Here is a 13,877-nt window from a genome sequence, read left to right as displayed (position 1 = left end):
TTTTCTGCAGGGCTTCTAGCTGCAAGCGAGTGTGCGCGCAGAAGGCGGCGCCTGGGCTGGGGAGCGCGCAGCCTCGTCCTTTCCTTCGCAGCCAGCACTGTGTGAGAGAGAGTGAGCCACCAGGACCAGGTAGGGGCAGAGAGCTCCGAGTGCGCCCCCAAAAATGTTGCGCCCGGTGCGGCTGGCACCCCTTGCACCCCCCACGCTACGCCACTGCTAACCTTCCACCTTGTTGGCTTTGAATGTTAACAGTTGTGCATGTTCAGAAACAAATGTCATTCAGACAGGACTTTACAATAATTCGTACCAGCTGCAAGAGAGATGGAACCCAGTTACTGTGGGGTGTATGAGCTACGTGCTACTGAAAATAGCAGCATTTTTGCTTAAATGAGTCAAAATGAAACAATGCCATCTTAATGTAGGCAGCCACACCTTTTCAAAACAAATATTGAATTATAACCACTAAGCATATATATTTGGTTTGGTAGTACCATTGCACTCAACTGTGTGCGACAGAACAGAAAGCCATTTCAATGAATTAAAAGCACACTCTGTTGGATGCTATCAAGCCAATTAATACTGATGTCCACCCTTTTGGTATCAAGACTACACTAAGCCTTATGCAGAACATACAAATGGTTCACTCAGACCAAGGCTGGAGACCTGGGGGTCCTTTAGATATTGTTGGACTCTCATCTCCCATCAGACCCAGCCAGCACAACCAATTATTATGGATGATGCAGTTGTAGTTCCACAGCATCTGCAGGGCCTCAGGTTCCCCATCCTTGAATCTGTTGGACAAGCCAGGAGAGGTGAGAAGACAGAGACCAGCAGCAGCAGGACAAGCCAGAGAAGTTGTTGTTGTTTAGTCTTGTGCGACTCTTCGTGACCCCCTGGACCAGAGCACGCCAGGCACTCCTGTCTTCCACTGCCTCCCACAGTTTGGTCAAACTCATGCTGGTTGCTTTGAAACACTGTCCAACCATCTCGTCCTCTGTCGTCCCCGTCTCCTTGTGCCCTCCATCTTTCCCAACATCAGGGTCTTTTCCAGGGAGCCTTCTCTTCTCATGAGGTGGCCAAAGTATTGGAGCCTCAGCTTCAGGATCTGTCCTTCCAGTGAGCACTCAGGGCTGATTTCCTTCAGAATGGAGAGGTTTGATCTCCTTGCAGTCCATGGGACTCTCAAGAGTCTCCTCCAGCACCATAATTAAAAAGCATCAATTCTTTGGCGACCAGCCTTCTTTATGGTCCAGCTCTCACTTCCATACATCACTACTGGGAAAACCATAGCTTAACTATATGGACCTTTGTTGGCAAGGTGATGTCTCTGCTTTTTAGGTACAGTGTGACTATGCTGATTCAGCAAAGGCTTTGTTGCCTTCAGAGTGATAGGAGGATAAAGTTTTGATGAGGAGAGCAGGGAGATTTATTTCTTTATTGACAAAAATAGTTATAGACCACCCTCTGCATATAAAATATCCCGGTGGCAGACAACAACATTTATAAGTGCAATAAAATACAAAATGCAATTAAAACAATGCAAAATAATCATAAAAATGAAATGCAAACTATTAATAAATGACTGGCTCACATTGAATAAGTTTAAACAACTGAATAGGCCTGTTGGCATAAAAGGGTTTTAAGAGACATCTGAAAATTAGTTGCAAGGCTGACTGCTGAATCCCCACTGAAGAATATTCTACAGCATGGGACCCATGACACTAAACAGCCAACTTCTAGCTGAAGCCAGTCAGGCTTTTGAAAGACAGGGACAATTAACAGTGCTCCCCAGGACTATCTCAGTGACCAAGCTAGGATGTAAGTGCTCAGGTGATCCTTAATGCATCCTGGACTCAGGTTGTGCAAAGCTTTGTATAACAATTCAAGAACCTTGAACCTAGCCTGGGGGTGTAAGGGCAGGCAGTGCAGAAGTTTTAGCTGAAGTGTCTACACTTTAGCTGGAGTGAGTGCTAAGTACAACAGCAGCATCAGTGGGTGAAGGCGGTAAAAGTGGTAGATTATTATCCACCTGAGAAGAGGCACGTATTTCTTTCAGTGGTTATCTCTGGATACTTGTATATTTACTGAGCTGATACTAAGCCTCATTTCTTCCAAGGTTTTGGGGAGCCCGATGAACAGGGAGATTTGTGCAATCCGATATGAAGCAATCACTGAAGAGGGCAACAATTGTGTTGTCTGAGCCTGCTTTGATACCCACTTGTTCTGAGCTGAAGGAACCTACACGTGAAGCTTAGATAAAAAAAACAGTCACAACCATTCACGGGTCAGTGAATCCACTTTTGAGAAATAATAAAATTGAGGCTGATAAAAAGAACAAACAATAGAACCATTAATTAACAAAGGAGGCAATGATTGGGGATCCCATAAATCAGAATTAGCATGTCTCAGTCTCATAGTGTTTACTTCAGGAAAAGATAAAGCCACATACAGGAAAAGTACTGCATATACTCTTAATGCCAGTTACACTCAAGGGGCAGTGCATTGCAAGCTTTCACCTTTGCAAACCTTTCACCATTGCTAAGTTCTTGCTTTTGGCAGTGGGAGGTGTTCTTTCATTTACAAAATGTCTAAGTTACCTTTCCATTTTGTGCTCAGGATGCTACGCAGCATACATTTCAAATTGCCAGCATTTATTTTTAAATATTGTCACACACATTAGAATTAAGATTACAAAACCAACAAAAGGAAGCAATTTTGAGCAGCACAGTCTTAAAATACTCTCTTCATATTCTGGAAAAACATAACAGTGGAAGAGCCTGGTGGGTCTTCCCAGGGAAACGTTATTCTGCAGCAGGAATAGCCAGTGTGGTACTACAACTCCCGTCAGCTTCACCAGCAGAACTAATGGTCGGGGCTGATGGAAGTTGTAGTTCAACAACATCTGGAGGGCACCATGTTGGCTACACCAGCTCTACAGCATGGATGCCATTAAAAAGCCCAGAGAAATGAAGCCCATCCTAGGAAAATAGATGGCATTTTACAGTCCCTGCTAGAAAAATAGGGGGGAAAGGGTGGTATTCAACTAGGTTTACTCAGAGTACACCCACTGAAATTGATGGAGATGACTAGGTTAGGTCCATGAATTTCTATGCATCTAGACCAAGCAAAACCTAGTGTAATATTATTCCCCAATGTCAGGCAGTGGGAAATTGGTTGCTGATGGGTAGGGAAAAGCTGAAGGGAGAGCAGTCGGATACACTGTGGGATGTCTGTTGATAAATTATATTAGTTGTGGAAGGTAAAGAAATAATTATTCAGAAAAATTGCCCCCTTTTATGACATTTTGCTAGAAGAATGCAAAAAAGCAGGTGTTGAGAATCTTCCATCTCACTGTGTATCTTGAAGGGAAACCATTTTTATAGCACAGTTTCTTATTCTTGCCTCTTGTAATTGCTCAATAAAGTTAGAATTCTGTAATAAAAAAGCGAAGGAGCAACATTCTAGGTTTCACGGTCACAGAGATAGGTTTGGAAATAAACCAAAAATCTTCAGGTAGTAAAGCCTCTGGTGATATCCAATGCTCACCATACTATGGGCAGACTCAATGAAATCACTGGACTTAAGTCCATCACTTTCAACTATGAGGACAGAGTAAGATACCACCCTCCAGGTCTGGAGGTCTCAATTATCAGAGACGATAATTTTGGGTTCTTTCGGATGTTGGATTTGTCAGCACTGGCAAGTAGGTAGGTGTGCTGAACCTGAAGCTGGGCAACTGAAGTTCAAATGCCAGTTTAGCAGTAGACTTGGTGGGTGGAGCCTTTGGAAAGTTGCAATCTCTCAGTCCCCATTTCCTATCAATTAAATGGAAACGGGAATATCCTCTCAACTACCTTGGATGGTTGGTCAACAGAAGAAGGAAAACAATAAAACCCACCACAAGCCTATAAGGTGGACCAGAAACCTCAATGAATGCAGCACCTTTGCTTATCAGTACAATCATGTGAAAAATGTTTTAATTACCTTAAGATCGAGGCTACAAATACTGACAACATCATCATCTCTCTCTCTCCGCTTCCTCTTCTATAAGGAAAGAAAACACTAGTTATACGAGTTACATGCCTGGCTTTGATATCCTTGAAAGGAACCAGCTTCCCCAAGTGTTACGTGCCCCAAAGCTGCCCTCCTTTTTACAACTATGATGTAAACAAGCTGGAGGAATTTCATTCTGGCAATTAACGTCATTTGACTTGACATACAAGCAAACATACAAGCAATTCGCCTAGAAGTTATTGCCTCCTTTGTGCTCCTATGAGAAACAGATTAAAAAGAGAAGAATGAAAATCCAAAAGGAAGGAGCAACATGCATTAATGTCGCTATTGACACCTGGAACAATTTCAAGAATTTACTTAATGAAACAAGAAACCTGTTTGGATTCCACAGTTCTCAGTTATGCTTACCATTATATAAGCATCAATGTGTGCTATCTCCCACTTCTAAGTTCTACAGATCACAACTATCCCATAATAACGTCCTTACCAGTTCACCTCTGGTTGTTGTTTAGTCGTTTAGTCATGTCCGACTCTTCGTGACCCCCTGGACCAGAGCACTGATAGTGGCAAGTAAAATTTCCTCCCAGTGACCAGGCAAGTCCCCTTTGTCAGAGAAATACAGGCATGTGTCCCACCACCAGAGCATGGCCTTGTGTTCATGAAGGACCATACTCTGAGAACAACACATATGGCTCTCATTCCCCCTTCTAAACTTAAAAATATTTTAGCCTCATGGGGGATCCCTGTAGCACAGCGCTCTTTAACACAAGACTTGTTATTGTGGTTGCGCCCACAGTTCTATCACCACAACACAGGACTGTGTTGCAGAGGCTGCATGTGGCACGGTTTCCCTCCCTGACAGAATAATGCTTTGGAGATCAAATGTGAGTCTCTTGTTCATGCATGCATTGTGGGTTAGGGGTGGGGTGGGGGGGGACGGAGTGAAGCATGCAGAAGAAGCAAAGGAGAACAACTTGAAAGATACTCCTTTCTCCACCAAATGACTTTCTAAAACATTATTCAAAAAAATTATAATACCACAATACAGTGGTACCTCGGGTTACATACGCTTGAGGTTACATACGCTTGAGGTTACAGCTCCGCTAAACCAGAAATAGTGTTTCAGGTTAAGAACTTTGCTTCAGGATGAGAACAGAAATTGTGCTCCAGCAGCGCGGCGGCAGCAGCAGGAGGCCCCATTAGCTAAAGTGCTGCTTCAGGTTAAGAACAGTTTCAGGTTAAGTACGGACCTCCGGAACGAATTAAGTACTTAATCCGAGGTACCACTGTATTATGAACAACATGGAAATGAGTGTTTTTGCACTTCAAAGTATTTCTAACCATATCTATTACATATCTGCAAATTATTCAAAGGAACAATTTGCAAATTAACTTTACAGACTTGGTCAGAATACCATTAAAAATAGACGTTGTTTTCTTTTTATTAATCTTGCAACGCTACCAAGAATTTCAGATTGTGCTTTTTACTCAGAAACCCTAGTTTCTGCAATTCAGCTTTACTCCCTGCTTATAGCCAACCTATAGGCTTTAGTCTCATCCAACTCCAGACTCTAAAGGAAGTCCAGAGGTTTGTTTTTAAGACTGGCTAGACTAGTTTTAATAGGTCTTGCCTTGGCTGGGCCCTTCATTTTTCTCAGCCCAGTTGCGATTCATACAGACAGCAGACATTTGACAGCAAAGCCAGCTGTTTTACATCTGCTAAATCAGATGCAGACTCTTAAAAAAGCCTGCACTTGAATGGCTCAGAGAAACAAAGGGCTATCCGGATTGATATGTTCTTCTCAGACTGGATGACCCTTTTAAACCCTCCTGAGATCAGTTCATGTGGAAAAGTATTTCTGAGAGTGCACCAGACTGAAAAAAGCAGGATGTCTAAAGTCTCAGCAAAAAGTGTTCATCGCCTTTTTATAAAACAAAAAAAACCCCTTAATTAGAAAGAAAACCCATCTTTCTAAAATGGGTGATTCAATGATTGTATCAGATAACAGGAGACTTCTTATTTGTAAGGAGAGAAACTTCCTTTGGGCGAGGAAATCTTATTTTAAAAAAGCCTTTATAACATGCTTCTCCTCTCTGGAACTCGAAAGTGTGCACATATCACACACGTGCCACATTTTGTCCTCACAATTTGGAGGTAGATAGGCTGAAAAATGGTGTCTAGCCCAAGGTCATCCAGTGAGCTTCACGGTTAAGCAGGGATTTGAACCCAGGTCCAAGTCTGACAATCCCTCACTTGATAAATCCAGGAACCAGGAGATGCCGAGGTCAGGTTAATTGTTCCCTTTTATGATTTACAGGCTCATCTTGCTACAAGTTTAAAATCAGCTTGTCCTAATCTCCCAAATCAGGAAACCCTAGGAGCTGTACTACCCAGGTGAGGTCAGGATTCTTGGCAGCCTCATGTCATTGGGGACAATTCATGTCTGTTAAACTTGTATAAATACAGTTTCAGGTTTGTAATATATAGCATCTAATCTTGTTATCCTCTTCTACTGGAACTAGCCTCTATTAAAAAAACATTTACTTACCCTAAGCCTTAATAACATAATGAATAGAGCAAAAAGTATACAAAAGCAGCTCCTCAAGAGATTAGGAGTGGAGAAATAGTCTCATTTTGAGAAGTATCACCTATCGGAAGTTATTAGCAAGGGGCTGGGATTAAAAGCAAAGAATATTTCTACAGCCATATTTCTAGGTTTATAGCACACAGACTTCTGTCAAACAGCACTTATTACTGCTAGGGGTGCTCCAGCTCTGATACAGCATCAGTAGCCTAAAGGCAAAGTGGATTTTCTGATACATAGAAGTGTGGGATGAGCCTGTGTACTCCATTTACCTTATGGCAAATTTCCGTCACTTCCACTAATCCCATACAAGCAAACTGAGAAGCAAAATTTAATAGACCAGACAGACACCAACTTTTGCTTCTCGATTTCATACTTAAGGGAGACTTGGCACTTCTTTTTTTATGTGTTCTGCATGGGTGCATATGCAGATATGCAGTCATCAAGTTTCAAAAATCTTGCTTACAATCCTCACCATCGCAAAACAGGGAAAAATCAGGTTCTTCCATGACCTCATGCTGCATTTGAAACACGGCACAAGGGCGGGACCAGTACCATGAAGTGAGAGAAAACTGCTTAGACCAGGCTTCCTTAATCTCGGCCCTCCAGATGTTTTGAGACTACAATTCCCATCATCCCTGACCACGGGTCCTGCTAGCTAGGGATCATGGGAGTTGTAGACCAAAAACATATGGAGGGCCGAGGTTGAGGAAGCCTGGCTTAGACTACGGGTGGCTAACCTATGGAACTCCAAAAGCTGCTGAACTACAACTCCCATTAAAGGTAAAGGTAAAGGGACCCCTGACCATTAGGTCCAGTTGTGGTCAACTCTGAGGTTGTGGCGCTCATCTCGCTTTACTGGCCGAGGGAGCCGGCGTACAGCTTCCGGGTCATGTGGCCAGCATGACTAAGCCGCTTCTGGCGAACCAGAGCAGCACACGGAAACGCCGTTTACCTTCCTGCCAGAGCGGTACCTATTTATCTACTTGCACTTTGATGTGCTTTCAAACTGCTAGGTTGGCAGGAGCAGGGACCAAGCAACAGGAGCTTACCCCGTCGCAGGGATTCGAACCGCTGACCTTCTGATCAGCAAGCCCTAGGCTCTGTAGTTTAACCCACAGCGCTACCCGTGTCCCCACAACTCCCATTACCCTTGACCATCAGCTATCCCAGGCTGGAGCTCATGGGAGCTGGAGGCACATCTTAACTTACATTAGTTAGGGTAAGGCCTGCAGGCTTTCTCCTGCCTCAACCATTTTTTCACATAAAGAGATAAAAGGGCATATACAGTTTATAGGTGAATAGGAAAAACACAGATTAAAATAAATATTGCTGCCCATATTCCTATCTACTTTCACTCCTTTGCTTTTAGGACAATAAAAAATAATGGCCTTATTGTACTATCATCATTTTCTTGTACCGCAATCAACCTTAAAACTGAACTTATGTGGCTTCATTGCACAGGGACAGCCAGATCGCTAGTCCATCCAACCAAGTACTCTATTAATTGGCAGCGGTTTTCCAGTCTTTTCTAGCCTTGGTACCTCATGACCTTTTGGGTGAAGATATCAGGGATTGAATCTGGAACCTTATGCACGCACACCATGTGTCCTACCACTACAGCTGTTTCCTAGTATTTGCTTTGGTTGAAAAAAGTGAATACGAGCTGTTACAGCCCCAGTGGACAACTGCCCCATGCCTCAAAGCAAGAAGAACTTGAGTGTGATCCAGCTCATTATCCAGTCAATGCTCTGTACAGGCCTCCATTCCACAAGATCCAAAATAATTTGAATTGTATCCAAAGTTACTCCTACTCAGAGCAGACCCACTGAACTCAATGGCGTGGCTAACTTAGTGTCACTTAAGTTCAGTGGGTCTACTTTGAGTAGAACATGGCTGCCTGAGTAGAAGATTGCTGGATATATAACCCTTAGCATCCCTATCTAGCTTCTGCAATTCATGAAGAATTAGAAGTGGTGGGGAGATGAGGTTCAAGTAGGCAGAGCGGGAGCATAGCATTGTAATCACTTTTTTGGTTGTTGCCTTGAAGGAATGACCAGTCTTAGCTAGTCACCGCAGGATCAAAACTGAGACAACAGTTAAGATCATAATAGTTAGTCACCCTTGAGAAGCACATTTCCCCCTAGATAAACAGCATGAACTTCCACTTAATGAGCAGGGTACGTCTGTAAGGCCTTGTTCTTGTGATTGCTTGAACATGAATATAAATCTCCGTGTGACTGGGGACACTGATAAAGGATAACATGTATGGAGACATTGGGGCAAGACGTGCGTGTACGCCCCTGCCTCCCACCAGATACAGCATTCACATGTTCAGACAAATGCCTGAACATGCCTTCTGTGTTCTAAGTTTGAAATGCACCATCTCCAATAAGCAAAATGAAAAAAAAAATACTATTTTCTCCAATGATGCCAATAGTCCCAGGCAAGAAACAAATGTGTAAGCAGAAAGTGCCATTAGAAGATAAAATTACTTTAGCTGTCTAGCCACACAGTGTTCCTGCTAAAAGCAATATGCTTTTCTGAGCTGCAGGAGTGGAAGTAGCTTCTACATGTAAGGAAATCTAGACGCAATGGGCACACTCATTTTGAGACGGGAAATATCTTTTTACTGGATGATTTTTTTGGAAATCAGTTCCTGACTGTAGGTGCTGTATATATCACATTGACTTCAGCAGGTCTTGTTTAAATTCTACTCGATCCACAGCTGGTCAAATTATTCTGTTACAGTATGCAAAAAGAAGAAATTAATGGCAGACGTTGTTCTAGCACATGAAAATACACTGCTGCACATCATGTAAGTCTCACAAGGCAGATCAGGTACACTGACTACCATCTGAGAGCTAGCAAAGCTGGTTTAACCGCCAGCAGCATACAGAAAGTAAAAAACTGTAGCTGTCTGTCTGGGCACAGAACAAACTATTAGTTGAGAGAGGAAGAACATGAACTGTTCCTTTGTTCCTTATTCCAATTGTGAATTAATACGCTGTTTGCTTTACTCACCAGAGTAAAATCCCAATGTGGCCCAGGAGTTAGAAATGTGAATGAGCTTCCTCGCCGCAGAGAGTACCTGTGGACAGAAAATGTTTTCTTGTTTATGACAGCAGTTACAAGGAAAACCCTGAAGCTCTTACAGAGTTCCAGGCTGCTTTGCTATCAAGAACATTTAGCACAAGATATACATACACATGTGTGCATGTGCCAGTGTGCCAAGTGAGCCTTGACCCCATGCAAGGCAGAGAGCTTTTAAGCAGAGTTATGTGTCATCAGCATATTCTGACAACCTACTCCAAAACTCTAAATGATACCACTCAGCAGTTTCATGTAGATGTTAAGCAGCATAAGGAATAAAATTGAAGCCTGGGAAACTCCACACTGATGGCTCCCCAAGCACTCCCCAAGCATCACCCTCTGGAAAAGAAAACCCAAGTAGGACAGGAACCACTGCAAAGTGGGGCCACCCACCCCTAACTCGGACAGCCACTCTTGAAGGATACCATGACTGATGGTATCAAAAGCCAGTGAGAGGTTGAGGAGAATTAACAGGGACACATTTTCTCTGTCTCTTTCCCAACAGAGGTCATCATACAGGGTGACCAAAGCAGTTTCTGTTCCAAAACCGGACCTAAAACCTGGTTGAAATGAATCTGTAAAGTGAGTTCCCTCCAAGTACACCTGGATCTGGTCCTTGACCACCCACGCAAGAACCTTACTCAGGAACGGGAGAGAGGTAACTGGCCGGTAAGTTACATAAATGTTTCTCGATAACCAAGCCTTTGGCTAATTAACATTCTATGGCATTTTGTGGGAAGGAGGTTACTGGTTTGTTTTGGTTTTATTATGTATTCTGTGTTCTCATTTTGAATGTTTATGTTGTGAAATGCCCTGTGATCTTCAGATAAAGGATGGTATACAAATTTTAATAAATAATAGTAATAATATCGTGAAACTGCAGCCCACTAAAATGCCCTCAGAAGTAATTCCAGGCCAAGAACTGAGAAGGGAACACTCCATTCCTAACAACTTCCATCTCAGCACCAGTGCTTGGTTTCCAAAATTAGAACTGACTCTGCTCAGGTCTCTGCATGCTTGCTTTCATCAGAACAGAACAGCTGTTTCTGGCTTTCCAGTGCAAGAGAATGGAAAAGCTCTTATTTCTTTGCATGATCACTACCTGAATTTTCATAAAGGTACAAAGTAAAATAAATAACTATTGTTATTCTTTCCGTGCTTCTGAACATCTGCCATATGTCAGTGACTTCCATGGAAATTGCAGGTTCTGAAGAAGCCACATGTTTCTGACAAATATTCCAACTGCAAGGTTGTCTCAGTATTTCAGTGGCCAAATCAGCCTTGCAGAGAATGGAACAGTGCCAGGGAGTATTTCATACAATACCACAGTTGTGTGACATACACCTTTTAAGGGTGTTAAATCCAGTGCCTTAAGTCATTCTCCAGGACTAGAACAGACTTAAGCAAATACGTTCACTTCCAAGTTTCACTGTCTAATAAGCTTGAGGCACAGACCTTTTCATTTATTTTGGACTCCGTAGCTTTTATCCAAAACTCAGATTTTTAATATCGCAGAAGAGTAGTTTTATATAATTGGCCAATGACAACACCTAATTTGATCAAATAATGGATTTTTTATTACATGAAGCTCCAACAACTAGCAGGCTATAATGTTTCCACTCTGTGCTTCAGTTTACATCATAGTATTTGGGTGGGTGGAAGTCCTATGAATGCTGTAAACTGTATAACTTCAACCAGTGTTCTGCTGAATCAATCTGAAACACATGTCTGTTCTACATCATTTACACAGGAGACATGCAGGGACCTGTGAAGGTACAATCTTTAAAAACTGGGAAGAGAAATCATAGATGGGAGATCTGTGGGGGATGTGGAGACGATTCTGAGAAGACAAAAACATCTACCATTTAGCATGCACATTGATGTTGCTGCTACAATGCAGAAGAAAATATTTGTTCTAGCCACCATGGCCAGTAAGATGATAGTTATTGAACCCGGCTCCTCTCTTGCTACTTCTGCTGGGTAGAATTCAGAGGGCCAGGGCATTGTTCTGTTCCTTTGTATTTACTGATGCTCAGAGCTCTTTGGTGCTATTTGACAAGCCATTTGAGCATACTAGAAACTCTTAAATATTTACTTGAGGAAGACTGAACAATGGCACGACTTCCTCCAGCAAATAGCTGCAGTCACTCTGGGATTTGACAGGAAGCTTCTGAGCCTCTCCATTTGTCTATATCAATATGCTAAATCGTCAGTTGCTCACTCCCCCCCCCCCCCGCAGAAAAGTTGTTGGAGTCACCGACCTCCAAACTGGTGTGGAGTAACTGGATAACTTTTACATCTCTCAATTGCACAGACAAGTTGTTCTTAAGACCGTCCTGGAATACACTATTCAACCAGCCATAATTTGCAGTTACCATCATCCCAGCCTCTCCTCCCATTTGGAGGTGAGACAGGTTTTCATCCCTAGGAACATAATACAAGGCAGCTTCCCGAGTTATTCCTCCACCTAGCTCAATACTGTTTACATTGATTGGTAGCAGCTCTCCAGGGTTCCACAGAGATCTCTACCAGCTGGGACATTTTGCATACAAAACACATACCAGGTCTAGGTCATCCCTAGGAAGCCCTACTACTTTCCAAGTGTCTTTCCAATGTTCTTAACCAACTTGGGTCCAGGACACCTCATGGAACACCTGATCCTTTATATTCTGTGCTCAATCCCAGCTGTCTTCAGGGAAGTCACTGTTAGTGGTCCCCTATGGCTCAGATGTACAGATGAACGGGCTCCCAGAGGAGTACAGGATCAGGTTTAAGGTGCTGGTTTTAACCTTTAAAGCCCTATACGGCGTAGGACCCTCGTACCTACGGGGCCGCCTCTCCTGGTATGTCCCACGGAGGACCTTATTATGGTCTTCAAACAAAAACATCTTGGAGGTCCCGGGCCACAGAGAGATTACGCTGGCCTCAACCAGAGCCAGGGCTTTTTCGGCTGTGACTCTGATCTGGTGGAACGCTCTGTCACAAGAGACTAGGGCCCTGCAGGACTTGACATCTTTTCACAGGGCCTGCAAGACAGAGCTGTTCCACCAGGCCTTTGGCCAAGGCACAGCCTGACCCCCTCCTTTGGTCATCCTCACAGAACTCTAGCCCAATGGTTGCCATTAATTTGATTTTGAATTGATTTTAGAATGAATTGGTTTTAGAATGCTGTGTTACTTTTACTGTTGTTAGCCACCCTGAGCCCAGCTTCGGCTGGGGAGGGCGGGATATAAATAAATTTTTTTATTATTATTTTTATTATTTCCAAGCAAGAGCCATTGTGGGCCCAATTTTATGGAACTCACTTCCAGTTGAGGTAAGACAGGCCCGCTTCCCTGTTGAACTTCTGGCACTTACTGAAGACTTCTTTAATCCAGCAAGCTTTTAATTGGGATCTGATTTTATTGTTTTAACTCATCTTTAGCCTCCTGTACATCACTTAGAGACAACTGGGATTAAGTGGTAGACAGGCTGTTGAAATAAATATAAATATGTTAATAAATTGTGGGTGTCTTGCTCCATAGCCACAACTTGCACAAGTGCAGTGGTATGAGGTCTCCCTTATCCACATTTAGTCTCATCCAGCAGACCATGGGTAGGTAGGGTAACGCAGCGAACTGAATCCTGTCATTGGCAAATCCGTCATGGAGCAGCAGTGCACGCCATCCACTTGGATAGAACAGAACAGGATATTCTCCTGTTGAGGTTGGATGGTGCCTTTGCTTTGCAAGCAGCCAGGAGTCTGGCCAGCATATCTCAATGTTTATGCCATCTGGTTCTTTTTCTAATTTCTGCTTTGCCTCTCCAAAGATGCTTTGACAGCAAGTTCCTTTTGGCTGCCTGGCTGGAAGCTCAGCTTGTTTGCTTAACCTTCCCCACCCTCTCCCCTTCCAGAATTAATCTGCACCAAGGGAGGTAAACTGAAGAAGGAAAAACAAGAGTGTTTCCCTTCAGCCAAATATACTGGACCCTTGTGGTAGGTTTCCTGTTCTGCCTGCTTAACTCAAAGGAAAGCCTGCTACCCATCCCCACTATATGCATATCTTGTCAATCTATTGTTGTGGAGGAAGCATGCTGGGAACATCAAACAGAACAATAAGCTTGGATTCTTCCCAAAATGTAGATGAGAGGACACTTTGAAGGTCCCAAAAGATGCAGAGGTAAAAATAAATAGCTGAGCTGTCA

The 13,877-nt window shown here is 43.1% G+C and overlaps 1 protein-coding gene across 1 annotated transcript in view; it reads right to left on the bottom strand.

The window, feature by feature from the left end:
- NET1 (neuroepithelial cell transforming 1) overlaps positions 1-13,877 on the bottom strand; it is a 63,868-nt gene that overhangs the window by 33,224 nt on the left and 16,767 nt on the right. Inside the window, exons 2-3 of the mRNA XM_083461241.1 lie at positions 9,624-9,690; positions 3,985-4,044 (exon numbers count right to left, since the gene is read on the bottom strand). Coding sequence (XP_083317367.1) covers positions 3,985-4,044; positions 9,624-9,690 — 127 coding nt within the window. The remainder of the gene's footprint in view (positions 1-3,984; positions 4,045-9,623; positions 9,691-13,877) is intronic.

This window comes from Podarcis liolepis (genome assembly GCF_965112155.1).
Source record: "Podarcis liolepis genome assembly, chromosome: 10".
Classification (NCBI taxonomy): Eukaryota; Metazoa; Chordata; class Lepidosauria; order Squamata; family Lacertidae; genus Podarcis; species Podarcis liolepis.
The sequence above is the reverse complement of the archived record's forward strand: the minus strand, read 5'-3'. Positions and strand labels throughout refer to the sequence as shown.